At 33.1% G+C, this 21,526-nt stretch overlaps 1 protein-coding gene and 1 long non-coding RNA gene across 2 annotated transcripts; one reads left to right on the top strand and one right to left on the bottom strand.

Moving 5' to 3' along the window:
- Positions 1 to 5,487: 5,487 nt before the first annotated feature.
- Positions 5,488 to 11,412, top strand: LOC134533210 (putative nuclease HARBI1). The gene is made up of 5 exons (XM_063370594.1): positions 5,488 to 8,431; positions 9,057 to 9,260; positions 9,354 to 9,611; positions 10,263 to 10,478; positions 10,587 to 11,412. Exons 1-5 carry the CDS (start codon positions 8,305 to 8,307, stop codon positions 11,027 to 11,029), a joined length of 1,248 nt encoding a protein of 415 aa, XP_063226664.1. The 5' UTR covers positions 5,488 to 8,304; the 3' UTR covers positions 11,030 to 11,412.
- On the bottom strand, positions 11,149 to 21,198 carry LOC134533211 (uncharacterized). Its single transcript, XR_010075268.1, has 4 exons — positions 20,808 to 21,198; positions 18,999 to 19,457; positions 18,775 to 18,906; positions 11,149 to 17,220 (listed from the first exon to the last, which is right to left on the bottom strand). It is a non-coding gene; the product is annotated as an uncharacterized LOC134533211 (long non-coding RNA).
- Positions 21,199 to 21,526: the final 328 nt, after the last annotated feature.

The raw sequence follows: 21,526 nt of genomic DNA, 5'->3' as shown, positions 1-21,526 counted from the left end.
ATTTACAAAATGTCTTCTCTAGGAGGTGATAAATTAATCTTCCTATGTCTCCACTGTAGGAAAAAATTACTGTTATCAAACAATTAAAAAAAACATTAATTTATGTAAAATTAAAGTTCAGAGTTTAGAAATTGAGTTTACATTGCATTTTTTTTTATAGGAATGTGTTGATTATGTTCCTTGATTCTCTGGAAAAAAAGAGTACTCAAGAGTAAGTAATAATAAAGTTGATTCCTCAGAGGTTGATTTTCATGCTCCAAGCAAATGCTTTTTAACTTTTCCCAGGAGGATTTGAGACAAACATTTTCTCGATCTTACTTCCAGATGAAATTCTGGTCTCTGAATTCCTTTAAAAATATAATTAATTGCCGAAAGCTTAAATGTACGAGTGTTAAATACCATATATTTAGATTTTTTCTAAATGTTACAAGGTTTTACTATGTGAAAAGTTTTAACATCAGTTTACATTCAAGTTCGATAATCTTCAATTGATAGCTTACGCCAGATCAATTAGTAATTGTTTGTGTACTAACTTAAAATGATCTCTATCGTATTGACTCACCAAAAGAAAGCAACCCATTTATGTGGTAACATATATAATTTTCACATGCCTGCTTACAGCAAACTTCCAAACAAAGACAACCATCTCGTCAAACATCAATGAATAGGTGAAGATGTTATTTTAACTTAATGTAATAATTATGAGTGCCAAAATTCTAATGAATATTGAAGCTTCACGATGACATGTTTGACATAATAAAGATTTACATATTTTATATTTTAAGAGTTTCAAGAAAATGTGTTTATGTGATATGTGCATTAATTCTGATTTGTTGGAAAAAGAGTATCTATATTATCCAACATGTATCAAACAAAAAATACGAAGACCATGCTCCTGTTTTGAAGCTGGAAATAATTTCTAAAGTAAACAATCGTACCATGGGATGTAGTGTATGAGTGTATCGTGACTAGAGATATTGTGCATTTGCTGGGAAAATTATTTTAAGTACTTAATTGCAAAGTGGTTTATCACACGGATGTTGTAAAGTAAAATGGTTGCTAAACAAGATTATATCTGTTTATAGCTTTTGGAAAGTGGTTTCTGTGTTTGAAATATTTCCAAATTCATAGTATTTCTGTTAGCTGTTTAGTTGGGACCAAGTGGAAGGTCATACTAATTTGTGAATTTAGTAATAAAGAAATGCTTGATATAATATTTTTAATGTAAAAAGTTAGTGTAAAAATTGAGCGTGTCTGGATGGTTGTAGTTTTGAACAGGATCCTCAGTCAATAACCAAATAGTGCACTGTACACTTGAGATTGAAATAATAATTTTGCTATAATAATTTTAATAATACTTTTACTTTAATATTTAGTTTTTGTATTGGAATATAAATCACTTGGAATTTATATTGAGGAATCAGAATCTTAAAAAATTCGCACCTGATCCATCCGTAGTTTTGAAAACACATAACAGAAAAATATATATATATTATATACATGGCCAAAGCATTCTTTTTCAACTCTTCCCAAAAAAATATTTTGGAACAAAAGAAAGCTTAAATTTAAAATATTTGGTTTCAGGAATATTTTTGACATTAAAAAGCATTTTTGATTTAGGCTAAAGGGATTCTGGCTTTTAAAACCTAGCAACACTAATTATATTGCTGACAGTAGCACACTACGTCATGTGTGCTTTTATGAAAACAGAGAAAATAGAAACTTTATTTTGTTGTGCTGAGCTGTGTTGTGGTCGTTGGGAGTGCCGTGTTAGTCAACAAATTTCAATTATTATATTAAAGTTTGTTGTTATCTAATCATTGCTGCTTGTACATCTATCGTTAGTCTAGTTTAGTTTATTGCATGTAATATATCTGTTTTGTGTTTACAAGTTTGCACAAAGATATTGTACATGTCATGTTACACAAACAATAGATTAGGCTAAATAATAAAATAAATATTTATCATAATTTTCCATTATATATATGTATATATATCTTTTTCTTTATAAAATTTATTATGTAGTATCAAATCATTAGACATGAAGTATAGCAAATTCTATATAATAATTGAAGATTGTAAGATGGTAACCAAACTGTTGTATTTTTTTATGATACATAAAGTTAAAGATGTAGAAAATATAGTAGAACTGTGCCCATTTATTTTTCAAAATAGATGTTTCTCAGAGTTTTAAGTGAAACATTGTTATATGGTGAAGGTTTGCTTCATTCTTTGTCTAGTGGCAGGCATGATTACTCCTGAAGTGCCAGAAGTCTGCCTTATCCACAGAGTCAGCTAAATTGAGGACTACAATCAACTTCATTTATTAAAAGTGTGCATCTTTATATGTTCATTTGAATCAGACATGGGTACTAACATATTGACAACTCAAAAGTTAAGTTAAAAAAAATATATTTTTTAAATAGGTTTAACTTAACTTGATAGTTTTCAAATAAATTTTAACTTTTAACTTAAAATAGTTATTTTACAGAAAAATAACTGATTTTAAATTAAGTTAAAAGTAAATTTTATAGGAACCATTTAAATTAATCTTTGTTCATTAATGATATATTATAATGTGACTGATATTGAAAAGTTTGCAGGGATATTTACGTTGTCACACTTTATGTATATAATAAATATGTTATTTCACATTACACATAAAGTAAAGCTTTGCTCTATTGCAATATCTGTAGTTTTCGTTCTTGCCACGTATACGAGGCGCTACACGCTGTTGTTACTATCACTTAAATAAGCAGCTTAAAAATTGCAGGTAAACATTCCTGTTAAAAAAGAAAAAAGGTCTTAGTGTTTATAGAATTTTGCAATATTTTTTGAATTGGATTTCAAACTTCTTGGACAGTGATTGTTGTATGGTAATGAATATTAGCACACATTTTCAAATGCTATTTCAATATATAACTTTTTTTTTTGCAATGAAACATTTTTAAGTTTTAAGTGACTTAGTTATGTTTTGAGTCTTATACGTTTCCTTGTACGAAACATTTTTTTAAGTATCTTTAAATGTTAACTGTTACTATTTATTCTCAAGCACAACATTTTAATCAGTTAATATTTTGAACACCAGCAATTAACTTAACTCATTTCAATTATTTGCTTATTTACTTTAACTTAACTTGAGTTAGTTTTTAGAACTAATTTTCCCATGTCTGATTTGAATGTTTGTAATTTTTGAGGCCAGTTTAAGTGGAAAATTAAATTGATTAATGTGAATAATGGAGAAAAATCATGTTTCTAAAAAAAAAATTTTTGAGCAGCTGTAAATACAATAATACTACTACAGAAAACAATGTTCCATACTAGGGATGGGAAATATAGTTCTTTGGAAAGAACTAGTTCGTTCGGAACTAGTCACTTCAAAGACTAGTTCTTTAGGAACCGTTCTATTGAACTACATCGGTCGCGGACGGTATCGTGGTTTCCAATGTTTAAACAAAATATTCCATACATGACACCAACACAATCGTTACGGACTTTTTGTTTTATGGGCATTTCTTTTTCTATAAATAAAAGAGGCACACAGTAATCCGATGCTTGTAAACAATATCTCCCATTACAAATGAACGACAATCATGTTTTTCTTTCACACACTTCTTACATTTTTGAATGTGTATCAATTTATTTTCTGCAAGTAAAGTGCTTATTTTCACATGTGTACAAAACAAAATAATGGTATAGTGTTTTCTCATCTGTGACAACCTAAGCTGATTTTTTTCTTATTAGGTAAGTTTTATTATGTTTCTTTAAATTTTAGTGTAGTTTTGTAATGTGTGGTCTATGTGTTATTAAAGTTTAATTTCAGATTGTATAGGCTATCTGAAATTTAACGTAGGTAATTACACTTATTTACGTGACACGTTTTTTAATGCCAATATGTAATGTAAATGTCTAAAGAATATTAGATAAAAATTTAGAGTTCACGATTGTCAAACGATACATCATTGCGCAAGAAAGAACGAAACGAAAATAATGACCGACAGCCTAACTTACTGTGTGAACTATCTATGTCTTTGAACTAGCTAGTTCAGTGTGTATATGTACTCCCTTTCTCTTCGGTCTTCGTAGTTCAGATCAGTATTTGGAACTGAAGAAGCGATGGGGAAATATAAAAAAAAAGGGGGGGGGATGAGACCAAATAAAGAACAAACGTAAGAGAGGGAAGAAAGGAAGAAAGAAAGACGTGGCATATTGGCTGACTTTATTGTGTGAGAGGGGGGGGGGGGGGGGGGGGAATCTTTCGCGCATGCGCAGTAAGGACCAAACAGAGAAGGAGACGAGAAACACGCAAAGAACGAAAGAACGATTGTTTTTGGTAACAGCGAACGAGCGAACTAGTCACCTAGGGATCTTTCGCGCATGCGCAGTAAGGACCAAACAGAGTAGGAGAAGAGAAACACGCAAAGAACGAAAGAACGATTGATTTTGGTAACAGCGAACTAGTCACCTAGTTCGCTCGTCAGAACAGTTCAAAATGAACTGGTAGTTCGCGAACTACCCATCCCTATTCCATACATATCATTGAGGTTCATTGCTTGTAACACTGTGATTTTATCTTTTTGGTGCCAGTTTTGTGTGGTTAAACTGGGTTTAGAGTGACATATTTTTACTAACTAAAATAAAAGGGAATATATACGAGTTGTGTATAATCATCATTAATGGATGTATTAAGTTTTATGAATATTTAAGACCTTATCTAGTCGAGCATTTTATTTTAAATAAGTTGTGTAAATTCCTTTATGCAGTAGATACTCCAGGATATAGACCATATCAATACATATTTTGCATTTATTTACTTTACATTACTAATTTTTATACAAATGTTCATGGGAAACAAATTATAGCACACCAACTGTGAAAGTTTCCATAACATACAAAATACTTAAAACAAAAATTTATTATTTTTCATAATTAGTTAGAAAATGAGTACAAAGAGCTGCTTACAGCTTCGCCAAACAATAATAGATCTACACTATAGAGACACAGTTAGTGAGGACAGTGTTGATATGTACATGATTTTATTTGATTGGGCTTGAAAGAACACAAATCTCAATCTCTTTATTGTGAGCGATTACTATAATTCCCCACACGAGGGTGTCACACTATATAATCACAAATCAAAGCTTGTCACCACCATCTGAGGCACTGTATTAAAAATAGAAGCTTCTTAACTAGTCTGAAAATCCCTAGTGAATGCAGAGAGTAAATAATTATGTTGAGCCTTGTGTTCAACTTTCTTAGTATCAAATTTTTCGGACTTTATTAATAACCATCATAATATTACCTTAAACCTTTATCCAAAAAAATATATGACTACGTATTAGTTCAAGGGATGATAAATAGTGTTTGAAGATCAAAAATAATTACTTTAGTACACATAATATGAAATACGTTAAGACATAATGCTGGATGCATCAATTTAAAAACATTCAAAATATTTTCCTTGCATGGAATATTAAAAAATGTTAAATCAATCTTTTTTTGAATATTGGCAAACATAGGATGTTATGTAGTTTATGTTAAGTTCTTAAAAATGTTCTATGTTTTTTTAATAACCATTCTGTGGAGGAGTATCACGATAGATCAAAAAATTAAAATGTAATTAACCGTTTTGATATTCGCCTGTACAGTAATGCAGCCGTTGCCATCAGGGGCATATGTGGGTTTGGTGAAAAGGGAGGGGGGTGTTTTTGTAATATACTTCCCCCCCACTCCAACCTAAAATCCTAAAAAAATTCTATCCTTCCCACCAACAAAAGGAAAGAATTCGAAAGCAAATGTGGGTGAAGTGGTTCTAGCCACACCCCACCCTGAAATTCAATTCTTTGTATGTCCCTGGCTACGATGCGCGAGTATCTATTGTGCTTGCAGACAGCTTGCCTCAATGATAACAGGGACCTTTAAATCAGAACCTGTCGTGTAGCAACAGGTATCATGTGACATAACAAAAGATTATTACTGCTGTTACAGAAATTTTTCAATTAAAACTTTTTGAGTTATAACCTCAGTACGTTACGTACGTTAAAACAGTTATAACGGTTCGTTATATACAAAATAAACAGTTCAACGCCGATTGTAATTTTGTTGTTTTTATTTTTTCAAATAGAATGCCTCGACGAATCCAAACACTTCCAATGGTTCATTCACTCGTTCCACATGTATACCTGACTGTCGAAAATTGCTCGCAGTTTGCATGATGAGAATTAACGGAAAAATAATAATGTCGATTAAGTCCTTCAGTAATGTTTTTACTAGTACACGAAGATGATGCGACCTCAAACAGGGCCGCACCCAGCGAAAACGAATTTCGCCCCGAGCCAAATGCCGACGAAGGTGGCCGCAATTTCTAATTCAAATACTGTCCGAAAGAAAATAAAACAAATTAGGTTGACATAATATTCGGCCTGGCTCTGACCACCAACGTGAAATTATCCATTAGTAAATTACATTATAATTTAGCGAGAAGCCACCGAACGCGACCTACTGGTGCAGCGATCGACAGACAACTGGCGAAGTCTTGCCACACTCTCCTCCACGCAGGGAGTAGACGTCACATGACCTCACCGACCAATCACACGCACGCTTCATTCACGCTTACAGATACAAGCCAATCAGAGAACAAGTTACAATACATGAAAAAATCTTTTACATACAGAACTCTGGGCTTCCCCTGATCTCTCTCTTTTCAATTTCACATCGAAATCGGGGACTTCCATTCTCGTTCTCCCTCCCACACCGTGAGAGAGCAGTTATCCCACAGTTCCCACGCAGGGTGGAAATTACCGTCTTTATCTCGGTTGGCGGGGAAACACTGTTCCTTTCTCACTCCCACTTACAGGCCTCTCATGCCTCTCTTTCTAACCATCACACCAGCCCAGACACAGTCCCGTGATTTATAATTATATTACAACACGTTAATAAAAATTAAGAATAATAATTATAATACGAATTACTTTACAAAATTAAAATCATTTAGAAATAACCTGAAAAAGTAGGCCTAAACAGGTAAAATTCTAGTACAACGGCTCATTTGTGAATAAATACATAAAAAATAGTAATGATTAAAAGTGTCTAATAAAATACTAAATACCTTCTTAAAAACATAGCAAGTGAAAAATATCAACCTTAAAATATATAACAAACGATAAAATATCATTAGAACGACTTTTTAAGAAATATTTACATTCATGAAAAAAGTTTAAAAGAAAAATTATTTAATTAGGAGGGCAGGGTTCTGCAACATTACACAGTAAACTACTTTAAGTATCACAACATCCCCTTAGGGAATCATTCAAACACATGCAAGCAAACGAAAAAAAGCGTTTTGAAATTTTAAATTTTTTTCTTTCAGAAGAGTGGCTCCCCTTCAGAATTACCAAGTGATATTTAAAATGTTTGTACATTAATTTTTGCAACTTCAAGAGGCAGTAGTGTGAATTACATTAATCTCAACTAAAACTGATTTTATTGCAACTAAGATATTTTATCAAGTATATTTTACCTTCAATAACTTTTTCACAACTATTAAATAAATTAAATTGCTTAGGTGTTGCAGTAAAGCTTTAATTAGGCAGTGAGTGGTCATGGGGTAAGTACTCTTATCTCAGCTAGCATGTTCTAAGAATTCTGATCTCAGGTAGCCAAGGCCAATGTTGAATTTTGCTTAGAGCAATAACTTTTTTTTTACAGAGATCATGTGTGTTAGTAAATTTTTTATTTGAAAAAAAAATTACTTATTTAGGCACAAAATAATAGCTGGTGCCCCCGATTGAAATTTTGAACTAGGTTAATTTACTACTGAGGTGAGTCTTTAATGCTTTTAGTTATATGAAATATTTTGCTCTGTTATAACATACATGTTTCTTGCATTTTGTTTTGCCAGTTGCCTATGTCTTGTGTTTATGTTCTACCCTTAAATTGAATGTTGTATTATCTATCGAAAACAATGTCAGTCAGCTTAGAGTTCAAACGGCCACAATGCTACAGTAGACTTTTGATAGTTGCACCAGCAAGGAATATACGGACTTAAGTCAAATTAGCAAACTTGCACACATAAGTGGTAGTCGCATATCTGCCAACTCTTACGATTTTCCCGTAGTGTACGATAATTGGCCCTAATGTACTATTGTACGATCGTGTGTCTTTCTTACAGATAATCATAAGGTTTGTTTGACTCGAGGTCTCTCGTGCTCCTCGGGAGTTGAAAGAGTTGGGAGCAAGTTGACCTGAGGGCAAAAAGAGTCGATAACTTTTAATACACGAAGAAAACGCTATTTGTTGTAAACAATGATGGCGAAAAACATAGCAGACATCGTGATGAGAAATTTGTTTGAAAATGAAGATTCATCTGAAGATGAAGCTGCTATTAATTTACCAAATATTGGACTACAAATTATGAGAGAGCTTGATGAAGGTAGAAAATATAAATATTGCTTTTGGACTTTAAACCGTCTGTGGTATGCATAAGCTAACCTGTACTAGGAAACGATTGCAAATCTTGTGATTGTTAAATAAAGGACGCCAAATAAGTTATATTGAAATGTTTTTCCGTTTCAATTTAAATTTGATGTTCTGTATATGTTTATTTACCACTTCAATTGGCCTTACACCTTATGGAAAGATACGTGAAGTGCGCCTAATTGTGTGGACCGAAACATAGTTGTGATACCTAATGGATTAAAAAGTTTCGGAACTTAATTAGAACAAGGATTATCCACCTACGGATTAGAAGCAGCGTGAAAAACAACCAGTAAAACTTATAACACAAAGGAAAACAGTATTTCAATGCTATGGAACTTGGTAGTTATTTACCATTTCCTTCACGTTTTATTTCCCTCAACCTTAAATTTTAATTATAAATGTACAATTATGCATATTGAAAAGTATCTCTTGAGTTATAAATAAACATTATTTTAAGATAATAACCCAATGTTTCTGGAATTATTTACTATTTACTGTCAGTGCCTAAACTAAAATTTTACTGGCCTGAAACTATATAATACTTAATTATTGGTTAAGTAATGTTATTGCATTTGCAGACATTCCAGCAGGGGTTCAAGGACTGCAAGAAATTGTGGAGCTGTTGGAACGCAGAGATAGAGTTGCGGTACCTCTCTACGTCGAACAAACTGTTCCATTATACAGTGATGAGGAATTTGTATCTCACTTTCGCATGAAGCGAGGTGTTGTCAATGACCTCTCAGTTAGGTTTAGAAATACTGAGATTTTTCGTTCATTGTTAGGTATGTTTACAGATAATTATATATATGCACATATATATTCAACTACATAATAAAATTCCACAAAACTTTTATTATGCATTACTTTTGTTACAGGGCATGGTGGCTATGAGCCTGTCACACCTGAAAAACATGTTCTGGTATTTTTGTGGTTTGTTGGTCATCAGACAGCATCGTACCGTGATGTTGGTGACAGGTTTGATTTAAGCATCAGTTGCCTCCATGATGTTATTACAAGAATGATAAATTTCTTGTTGGAATTGGCTCCTACAGTCATCTGCTTCCCAACTGAGGCAGAGAAGCAGACAACGAAAATGCACTACCTCACAACTAAAGGATTGCCAGATGTCCTGGGTGAGCATTTAAAATTATTTTGGTGTATATTACTAGTAGGTAAAGTTAAATGGTTGTGAAATTGGCATAAATATGTGGAAATGTACTTAAGTTGTTTTATTTTTAAATTTCTGAACAATTTATTGTAGGTAGAACTATGTATTTTCATGCAATTAAATCTACATAAGTACTGAAGCACCAAAAATATGTAAAGTATTTTACTATTTTTTTGGTTAGTAAAAAATTGTAGTATGTCATAGACTTGTGTAATATACATTTTGTTCATGATTTTCTGGGCATAAATTTAATGGGTGGTAGTGAATGCCAAAAAGGCAACTTTTGTTAAGGAACATATCTCTATAATTGTAATACTCGTAAGGGTGTGGGCCGTAGCACACACAAATTTGAATTTCCTGCACATTATGTGAAACTCCAGTGGCTAAGAGAATGCGTGATTGCAGAGCAGTGACATTAGATGCGGGAAATTTTAAAATTTGCCTACTGCACTTGTAACTTCGTAAGGTTACAATTCTGAACACTTAACAGAAGTAGTAGTTTTGGCATGTCCTGATACTCATTAAATTTATGCAATAGTTTCATTGCATATATAAAATGTACTCTGTATGTAACAATAATTTAAGCCTTTTGAAGAAATTTTATTTTTAATTTCAGGTTCTGTTGATGGTACCCACATTCGGATTGACAAGCCTGCAGAAGACAAGGATGCATACATAAACAGGAAACACTATTTTTCATTTCAAATGCAGGGTGCAGTAAATGAAAAGAAACAATTTATAGATGTATTTATTGGGTACCCTGGCTCTGTTCATGATGCAAGAGTATTTGCTAACTCATCTCTTTCACGAGACATGCATACACTTTGCAGAGGTTTGTTTACTTGTTAAAGCTTAACATTGTTTCTGCTGTTATGTTATTATATAAAAGCTAACACTGTATGAATGTACATAGTAATAATTTTATTTCCTTATTTTATAGGTGGAGGTTACATGTTAGGAGATGCAGCATACCCTTGCATGCCCCAGCTGATAACTCCATATAGAGACAATGGGCACTTAACAGTTGCACAGCGACAGTTCAACATGACGCACAGTTCCTGCAGGATCAGTGTTGAACATGCATTTGGCAAACTTAAGCAACGTTTCAGGCAGCTGTACCATCTAAAGTTGCAGGATATGAGGAGGATGGTTCAACTGGTCCATGCATGTTGTGTTCTACACAACCTGGCTGATCTAGATGACCTCAACATATTTGAACCACCAGACGTTGATGATCTTCCAGACCCAGAAGCTCACCGGATACTAGGGGTTGTAGATCCTGCACCAGCAGCCGATGAAGATGGCAACCCTGACGACCTACCAACTGGTCAAAACTTGAGGGATGAGTTGTGTCGGCAGTTGGTCGCAAGACGACACAATTAACAGTACGGTAAAACCTGTCATATCAAAACGTGATTTATAAATAGCTGGAGGGCCGGAAATGATTAACGTGTTTGTTGTTGAATTTTTTTCTAGAGGTTCCTATTGGTTTGGCATTTGTATTTGTATAAATATCTAGATGTGAAGTACACTACTGTAGGTACAGGTATTAAAACAAATTATAGTTAACAAAAAAAACACGCTTTTATAGCTAACCCAACTAAAAGGCAGGAAATAAATTTAAAATAAAATTTAAGTTATCAATCAAATGATTAATTCTATTTAAAAAAAAAAGCATGGTGTGCTTGACATTAAATGTTACAAATAATTCATTGGTAGCAGTTTGTAAGAGTTATTACTATTATTATTAGTTAGTAGTAAAAATGACCCAGTTTTTTTTTTAAATCAAATTGAAAATTTGGTTTATAACTTAATTTTAATTTAAAATTGTTTTCTACTTTTCAGTTGGGTTAGCTACAAAAGTTTTTTTTTTTAATAGAGTTTTTTAAACTATAATTTATTTTTGAATTTTTAGTGAAGAAATAACTAAAAAAAATTTAAATAACATGCAATTTGACAATTAGGTTATTCAATTATGATTAATGTATCTTAAGCACTAATTAAAATAATGTCATAACTTGTATATAGTGGCTTTTAAATTTTAGTATGAAGTTTAAGGTGTAATTTATATGTAATCTCAGATGTGCTGTGATGTCTAACAAAACTTTTGTTCTCAATGGTGTGATACTTATACGTAGAGCTAAAATTGTATCGTTTCATAAAAATGCAAATTTTGTCATTAAAAATGAATTATGTCTTTAACATCTTTAAAGATTAAACATATGTAATAATAATAACATGTTTAGCACAATACTATTCATAAACTACTACAAAAATTTCTGGTAAGATCCTTAAATTGTTCATGTAAAATAATACTGCATAATATATTGATAAAAGTAACTTAAACTAAAAAACTGCAATGAAAGTAGTCAATATTCTTCTATAATGTTTTTTAGTTCTCAAGAGGATATTTTCAAATTTGAATTTTACTTTTTGACACTGTCTTATTATTTCAGTACTATACATACAAATAAAAGAATGCAATGTTGTATACCCAAAACCACATGTTTCTCTGTAGGTTTTCAGCCATGTCTGTTGGTATCAGCTATTGACTGCTTTAAATTAACTTGACTTAAAAAAAAATTATGTAGGAACTCAGTAAATTTTTTTCCTTAGTACAGAGTATTTATGTTTTTAATAATACTTTAAATCAAAGATTCATGACATCAATTCAGCATTTAACAGGAAAAATGAGATAGTTGTGGTGAATTTTGTTTTTTTCTATTCATTTTGGTATATTGACCTCAATTTTGCTGTTATTTCAGTTTTATCACTATTCATTATATAATATTGCCAATACGTACAGTATTGTTTTTGATGGTGAAACAAGTTATTGTTATTAATTTAAGTTTAGTAAGAAAATCTGACTGCTCAATACAAGTTATATTTTTCTATTGGTATGCTGTTTTTCATCCTTTTTGTATATAATATTAATGGTGGTCACTTGTATTAATGAGATAGATTTATGACAAAGTAGACATTAGTGCTAGTGATTACTTAAAAATTGCTTCATTCCACGAATGAATCACACTGGATGCGTGGCCGGGTCACTCGTTCTCTCTACGTTTTCGCTCTTATGTTTCATTCTGAGTAATGAATCCCAAACTGATTATTTACATCAGGGATAGGATCATATGATTACATTTGCTCTAAGATTCATTCATTTTAAACACATCATTCATGAACAACACATCGCTATCATGTTGGAGGTTTTTTTTTTGACGTGACAGCGTCTAATAAATCGATGAACGCTGGCTGCACGCACAAAAAATTGTCCCACTACGGATGTGTTTACGCATGCGTGGCATCTCTCTGGTATGTTGCGGACGGTACAGAGAACTCGGCCGGCACGTGGCGGCGTACTGGTTCGAGGTTATTGTTGTGCACCGCGCCACGGGAGTATATTCGCAAGGAAATGGCGTTCTTACAAGTACTTACAATTACTAGTGTAAATCAGTATATTTAAACAGTGTTGTATGAGTATTGTTTTAGCTGTGTAACTAAATTATTTATTGCTAGTATGATACTTTTCACGCTTTAGTTTGACATTGGTAATTATTTGTCATCAGTTATTATTTGATCAACTAAATCATACACTGTATAATAGTTATGAGCCCACGAGCGTGTAAATATTTCGAGTCCAACAGAGAATATGCTAGTTAAAAGAAATTTAAACAAATATTGTGCGTGGAATATTATTAATTTATACCATCTGAAACAATCTCAATATGGTCTCGTGGCCGTGCGGTTAGCATAGATGACTTCCATTCCAAAGATTATCGGTTCGGATCTCGGCAACTGCGAGTTTTTTTTGTACTTGTAAAAATAAATACGGCGCACGCAACATTTCAAAAGTAATAAATATATTTGAATTAATGAATGCAAATAAAAGTAAATTTATTAATTAAATTGTACATTTCATTTCACTCCTTTGTATCCATACAAAATAGTGATAATTCAATTTCATTTATAAAAGTATGCAGAGGTAGATTTTATCATACAAAAGATATAAAAATTAAAAAAATATTTCTTCCTCAAAGAATATAATATTTTTATTGCCTAAATGGTTTGGTTGGCTCAGTCTCAGGCCGAATATATTTCCTTTTCTTCTGGATCAATCACTTCATCAATGTTTTGTTATGACGTCACGTTAAACTATCGTCTGTAAACCGACTTTACAGACAATCAATTTTTTTACGAAACAGTTGAATCTGATCCTTTATAATCAGTCTAATCCTGCTGATTATTTCAATAACAAAGGGTCGAGATTATTTGTTGACCCAACTCTTTGCTCGTAAATACCACATTTTAAATTCCTTTCCGATCTCCCCTCACTCTAGATGAAAGCACTGGATAGCACGCTATGTTACAGTTTTGCATCGCATAATTGTTCAAAGGAATGTCTGAGCTAACGGGTTATCCAATATCATACTAAATTTGAAAAAAATTTGTGAGTTTGAGTCACAAATATACAAATTAATTTCACCATATTTTCCTATTATTATTTGATGTTTCAGTGTAAATAAATAATGCGCAGTGTAACTTCAACATAAAAAGTTGTTAAGCATAGTCATATGGAATATTAGTAGCATAGTCATATGGAATATTAGTAAAAATCTTATAAAATATTCATGGCACATACTTTAGTGAGAGGTAGAACACAACTTCATGCACGAATCACCGTACACAGAAAAAAATTCAATACGTTTACTACAAAAGATTTGTTTAGAAACCAGTTGCCAAGAAATAGTTTGTAATACTACAAGAAATGTATTGTAACGTTTTACAACACGTGGCTCTGGTTATTTTTCCATACCTATATGAAATACGTTTCTCGAGATAATACTGAGTAAGTTGTAAGAAAATTGGTCCATAATTCTATTTTTAATTTATGTTTCATTCTAGCTTTATGTTTTCTAAACCATGGAAATGATAATCAAATATTTAATATGCTTATTAATGTGCGCAGTTAATACTGGTAAGCTATTTAGAGAACGGTTTACACATAAATTTGATTATTAGAAGGACCTATTGGGACAACACAAAGCATTAATGCTCGAGTATTAATCTGAAATTAGTATCACTGAGAACATATTTTGTAGTGGTACAGTTGTTTTCATATAAATATTCAGATTTACAAATATCTGTAATTTTTCGTAAATATTTCTGTTCCATTTACAAAAAAAAAATTCAGTGTACGCTGTATACCTACTCAAAATTCAACTGTTGAAGCGCTAGACAGAACTTGATGATACAGAATAAAAGGACACTATTGAATTGAAGAAAAATATTTTGTTCAACAACTTCCAACTACACAAACCCCACATAAGAACTGCCAAATCTTGCGGCAACACAAACTGAAGCAGGCTCTACAGGCATCTGGTAAAACGTCCTTGGCATAATAGTGTTGATGTCTGCAAGTATGTACATGCAATGCACGTAGTTATTCTCTTGATTCGTGCACGCGTCCATCTTGTTAGAGATCCACACCGCAATGGAAAAGATCGCTGTTTCGCCCGTTCATATCGTTTTGCTGGAAAGCGCCCTTTAAAACTTCACCGGTTGAGTTTTGACTTCTCGTGCTTGTATAATCGCGTTCCATCACTCCATAACGTGTGTACCCAAAATTTTAAAACATATACTTATTAAAACTCTAATACTGAGTGACAGACAACGCACAGCCTAAACCGGCGCAACTAAATATTTTAAATTAGGAGGAAATATTCCTTGAGTAGGTACCCTAGGGTTTGGTTTTCGTTTTATGAATTCACCCTAGGGGTGCTCCAGAGAGGTTTTTTTTTGTAAATTGTTTTTGTCAAAAGATTGTTGTGTTTTGCACATGCATACATGCCTGTCTGATTTATTAAAAAGTAGAATTATATAGCCTAACTATTAAATCATGTATATAGGCTCAAATATAAAGGTATCTGGAGACTTAGATAATTGTTTATGTTGGAATACTGTGTTATGTAATTTTTATGTACCTGTGTGTGTTAAAATGTACCATTGATTATTTGAAGGCACTCATGAATTGTACATTCATAATTGCGTATTTGCTGTTTAAATAAAATTTGTGTGCATTGCATTAGATGGGCATGTATTTAAATCATGATTTAAGGAGTCAAATATGGTTATGTATTGTGAAATAACTAGGTTAACATATCATTCTTAGATTAACACTATCAATGAACACCAACTTTATTCTAAAAAAGTCTTAAGAAACTGCTTTATTTTTGTGTCATTAATATATATTAGAGACAATTTTATTAAGACACAAATGTACGAAGTGCCCCTAGTTCCTAAATTGAGGAATTCTGTAAAGGGACCTAGATCCTGTTGTTCAGGACAAAACTAAATTTCTTTAGTCAATGCTGTGTAGTTGCTAGTATCAGAATTGTTGTCTGATTTCAAAAGGAAAAAAAAAATGACTTATGTTTAACCTAGGATCAAATCTCTGTTTACTTATACCTATGCTCCTTGGTACAAGTTTAACTGTTTCAAGCTGTTCTGCTACAAGTAGTGTTCTTATCTACTAGTTGTGAGTGAATTGTGTGTATCTTAACTACTAAGTTTCATGTACTGATGCTATTGTGTTCTAATTAAAAGATTATATGCACTGTGTTATTTCCATTAAGTACCTTATCTTCACCACAAGCACCATTTTACCATCATTCCTGAGTTGAATTTCTTGTGTTACTTGTATTTATTTAGATTTTCTAGTTACAAAGGTAAGGAAAATTACATTTTAATTTTTTTTTTTCATTTTAGGTTTGATATTAAGCTGAAATTTATGGATAGCTTTTCTTTACATAATTGATTAGATAGCATTTGAAAATTTGAATTGTTTTTTTAGTGCACAGAATAATACAATGATAACATTTTTAATGGCACATGCAAAATAGGTTATATAAATATAGAGCACAAGGAGTTTTGAAAAACCCGCCATGGCTGCCATTTTGAAATTAGTTCGAGGTCCAACCACGGTAGTGCTACAAGTGAAGCTAATAATGGGATATATTTACAACCATTTCTTAAGTTTCATGAGGGTATAATTTTTTTTTAATCCAATAACATACATACACACAGTTTGTCGAAATCTCTACTTATCTGCAGAACTGTCACTCATGCTGCTGTTGCTAGTTGATGGGATTAGTTGGCGAAGTAACTCCACTTGTTGAGCTAAAAGCCTGTTCCTTTCCTCCCTAATGTCATTAGAACGTTTAATTTCAATGACATTTTGCTTATACAGAGTTACCATCTCTGCATGAGCATCCATTCTCCTTGATTTTTCTTCTTGTATTGCTGTTGTTTGTAGCAAAATTGTCTCTTTGAGGGCATTCAACGCAACAGCAGTTGCCCCATCTCTCCTACCATACCTTTTGCGTATTGAGCTGTTTTGGCTCCGCACATTGCTTTCAACAGGTGGAGTTGAACTTAAAACAGGCATTCCCACTGGGACTGGAGAGCTAATGGATCCTGCATAGGACGATAGTGCTGGAGAGCCCAGTGCTCCACTAACACTCACTATAGGGCTGGCACTTGCACAATCCTCCGTAGAACTGCTTTGATTACTCCTAGACAAAACAAAATTGCTGTTTTAATTTAAATATTAACATTAAAACAGACTTTTGCCATAATTCAACAACACTTGTGATTAATAATTTGTAAGATATTAATTTATGATGTACAGTGGTGAATTTGGAGGATATAACCCTATCCTCCCGTAACTTCCGAAGTAATGAATTGCTGGATTTCGGTAAAGGTAGTATTTTATTTTCAGGTGAAGCAAGATGAGCTAATTCAACACCTGCAACTACAAAATTGTGAACATCATAATTTAATAGCCCAACGCCCCTGTTGAAGTAAAATTTTCTGAAAACAATAATTCTATTTTTTCTTTTCTTTTTAAATCTCCCTCTTTAAAAATTCCCATATCCACAAAAGATGATGTAATAGTGCTATAGCATACAAAATAACTTACGAGGTGTAAGGGGAGGGGGTTTGGTTATTTAAAAATCCTACTGTTTTTATGTCTTATTACTGAATGATGGGTATTTAAATGGTAATTATGAAGTTATTTTTCTGAATCAAATTAATTAAAATTTGTGAAATATTAATATATATACTACTGCCTGGTACATTTTTAATAGTTCTCTAAGAGGATGTTGTGGTACTTCAAGTAGTTAAAACTTTAAAGAAGTTTAGGTTAGGTATGTTTACACATGTCATATCGTGAGAATGGTTGGCTGGGTTAGTTTAGCTACATTACAAATACTATAAACTAATTTGGACACTTGGTTACGATTGATTAGCTACATTTTCAATACTGTAAAAAAATTTCAATAGTGGTTGAGAATTATCAATTTAAAATGTACGTAGCTAAACTAACCAAGTAGTAACATGATCTTAAAGTTTTTAATACAGGTAATCCAGTTTATGCAATTTTACAGAAGGTATGTTCAATGATGTTTACCTAAGCTAATGAACTGTTTACAAAGTGACATTATTTTTAGTGTAGACTCCCAAACGATCACATGATTTCATAGTAAATTTTATGTAACTTACCTGACCAAAGTACTCATTAAAATGGGAAACTACTATCACAATTCCCTCTTTGGGTATGATAAATATGTTACAAAATAAATAAAAGCATTTTGGAATTTTTATTTTTTCTAGATTAGTCTCTCTCCGCCAGGATTACTGAAATCTGCAACTAAGTACTGTTAGAGCATTATCTGTTCAGTGGCGTAGCAAGCGGGTGGCAGGGATGCCCCCACCAGGGGCGCTGGAGCAGGAGGGGGCACCGCTGCGACGGTTTCGCTTTACTCAACCCCCGCAACCCTCCTCTCTTTTAATAGGGGGCGCCATTTTCAATTCTGGCCAGTGGCACCAGTCACCTTAGCAACATCACTGTATCTGTTACGGTAATTTGGACTAAAAATAATAAAGTCTTAATTTTGACCTGGCACTGCTTTTTGCGCATCACTACTTATTGTTAAATGATGGTGTCAACCTAAATTATAAATTTTACAAACAAGCCAGTAATTATACATATAATAATAATAATCCTATAGCAAAACATTTTTGTTTCCAAAATTATCTGCAAGTTTTGAATGATAAGAAATTACCTTAAATCTGTTTCTTGAGGCAGCACAATGCCTGCTTCCAGTAACAGGTCAGCTCTATTTTTTGTGCCACTGGCCCCTGACACACATGCAAGTACGATGGAGTGCTGCCTGCCAAACATTTCCATCATCTCCCTGGGTAAATAAACAAAAAAAAATTACTTAATTACATGTAGGCCTAAACAATATATTATCAACAAAAAAATCTTTGTCAAATTTAAACCTACCGCTCATAAGGTAGTGCCTTCCTACCCTTCCCAGTGCTATTTTTTTATGGTTTCTTAGGGTGTAATTTTTTATGGTTTTGGCCAGGAGTTTGTATTTATTTTCAATCTGGTTACCAGTAACTTTATAACCATATGTTTGCATACTGGTTGCAATGGCTGCAAACATCCCTTTTTGCGTTTTAAAATGACGTTTGTCTAACAATGTCTTTTTCAAAGCAAACTGCTCCAAGAAAAGTTTCATCGTTTCATCTGTCCAATAAAATTCAGGACCAACTTCATCAGCAGCAGGTGTGTTACATTCTTCCAAATGTGTAACATGCTGTTTTTGTTGCACTTCCAAATTTGCAATTCTGGATGTAAACAACTTTAAAGTTTTATGATCTGGTGTCTTGACGACAGTAACACCTTTCTGCAGTTCAAGTTCAGTCACTTTGATTCTAACTGAAGCATATGAGGAATCTGGTAAGAAAAAAAAGAACAGGAAAACAATTGAAGTCTAATATAGTACAATAATTTCAAAATGGTTTAGTTGTACTACAGCTAACAAACAGGTAGATACTAGCATAAATTGTACACTAGACTATCAAGTCACTAAATCTATCCAATACTGAAGAGTAATTACTTAAATATGAGCAATTTTTTTTAACTTATAATAAATAAATGTCCATATCATTATCAAACATTGGATTTTAGTAGGACTATGTCACTTTAATCAACAAAATGTCTAGTCTCGAACCATCATGAAACTCCCAATAGAATGTTAAAAGCTCACGAGATTCATAAGGTGCAAATAACGGAAGGAAAGGGAGGCAGTAAAATGTTGAATTGATGTGTATGTGGATTAGGGGATCATTTAAATAATTACTGTAAGTTATAAACCATACATTATGGGAAACTGACATTGACGTAAATATAAGGGTTAAGCCCGGGCTACATTCGCAATAGCACGCAAACAGCACAGACGCACAGAAGTTCAACATACACTATTAGATATGAGCTGCTACATTGGCAAATAGCACGCGCACAGAAAAATAGCACAGGATCGGCGCACAGAAAGTTCGTTAACTTTTAACTTTTAGGTTATTTTCTGTGCGCGACCCTCGTGGTAGCCAATCAGCAAACAGTTTAAGTACTACTCTAGTGGGCTTATAAAAGAACAATTGTCACGAAAGTATTGGTGCTGTTGACTTGAGTAGTTTGTTATTGTTTTCAAACGCACGATTACATAAAAATGGAAGGCTCATTTGATAGCTGTAATAGAAAGTAGAAATATTTTGTATGACAGGGGATACGCAGGATACAAAAAATGAAGACGCTAAATTAAATGCTTGGAAGTCCGTGTATGAATGTGTTATAGAAGCCGGATTTGAAATAAACAGTGATATGTATTTTTGAATGCTCATGGTTTTTTGTATGTAAACTTTGAAGTACTTAAAATATTTCTTGGTTTAACGAAAACCGTACCACAATAACAACACACGAATCTAAACAAACGTCACTTATTCCAACTTCAGTGATCAAAATTGTTAACGGAAGTTATACATTTAAAAAACTTTTTTGAATGCTTCCGGTATTCTTTTGTGTTGTGTTGTGCGCGAATGTAGCATCAAGCTCTGTGCTATCTCTGTGCGTGTGTGCTATCTGTGTGCTGTTTGCGTGCTATTGCGAATGTAGCCCGGCCTTTAGGGCCCTTCCACACGGATCAACAAGAAAATCGGGTAATTTGAAGTTCGTTTACTGTCACAGAAAAATTATCACAAACCAATCCAATGAAAAATTAATAAACTAAGAATTTTAAACTACACTTACCTGTTGGTTTGAACAATACAAAACCTTCGTCATCTATTAAAATATTGCCGTCATCACCAAATGTAGCCTGATAACATATTGACTCCATCGTCAAAGTCGCGCCAAAACAACTAGCAGACGACTTACCCTCGCAACTCTTCCTCGAGAGGAGGAGCATCGAGAGCATGACCTGAGTGACCTGAGAGCAACTTGCCCCCGCGAGTAAAACGACCATCCGCCATACTGCTTCCGGAAAAGGGCGCCCTGAGAGTTAACAGGTCAAAAAGAGACCTCGAGTCAAACAAACCTATTACTTTTGGAGTGTGGTTCGTTGTTTGAATGTACCGTATTAATAAACCGCGCACAATTCTTCGTAAAATGTGTGCTGAGAAAGCAGGGTGACGGCTTATTCGAAATTTGACAACGTTGCATGGCAACGGGAAGGCTACGATGTACATTCTGTATTGCACAGACCCGAATACTCACGTTGGCAAGCCTTCTTTTCACAGACGAGAGAGCCAGAGACAAACCCGAAGTTCCCCGAAGTTCATGCTCGCTTTTTTGTTTACATGATTTCACAGTATCTTTAATGTAGCTATCCTAACCAAATCAACCGTCCACAATGTTATCAAACTAGAAATATATGTGATTTACATTTAATCACACATAGAACAAAACTATTTTCACAAGGACCCTACTACAGTAGTATCAAACCAATTAATAAATTACCAACTGAAATT

Source organism: Bacillus rossius, chromosome 6 (assembly GCF_032445375.1).
Source record: "Bacillus rossius redtenbacheri isolate Brsri chromosome 6, Brsri_v3, whole genome shotgun sequence".
NCBI classification, from domain to species: domain Eukaryota; kingdom Metazoa; phylum Arthropoda; class Insecta; order Phasmatodea; family Bacillidae; genus Bacillus; species Bacillus rossius.
This window is presented reverse-complemented; position numbering and strand designations above follow the sequence as displayed.

Bases quoted from the DNA above. Each gene is read 5' to 3' on its own strand.
- LOC134533210 (XM_063370594.1), top strand. From the start codon at position 8,305: ATGATGGCGAAAAACATAGCAGACATCGTGATGAGAAATTTGTTTGAA. The intron at 8,432-9,056 runs GTAGAAAATATA...TTGCATTTGCAG, and splicing joins TATGAGAGAGCTTGATGAAG to ACATTCCAGCAGGGGTTCAA. The intron at 10,479-10,586 runs GTTTGTTTACTT...CTTATTTTATAG, and splicing joins CATGCATACACTTTGCAGAG to GTGGAGGTTACATGTTAGGA.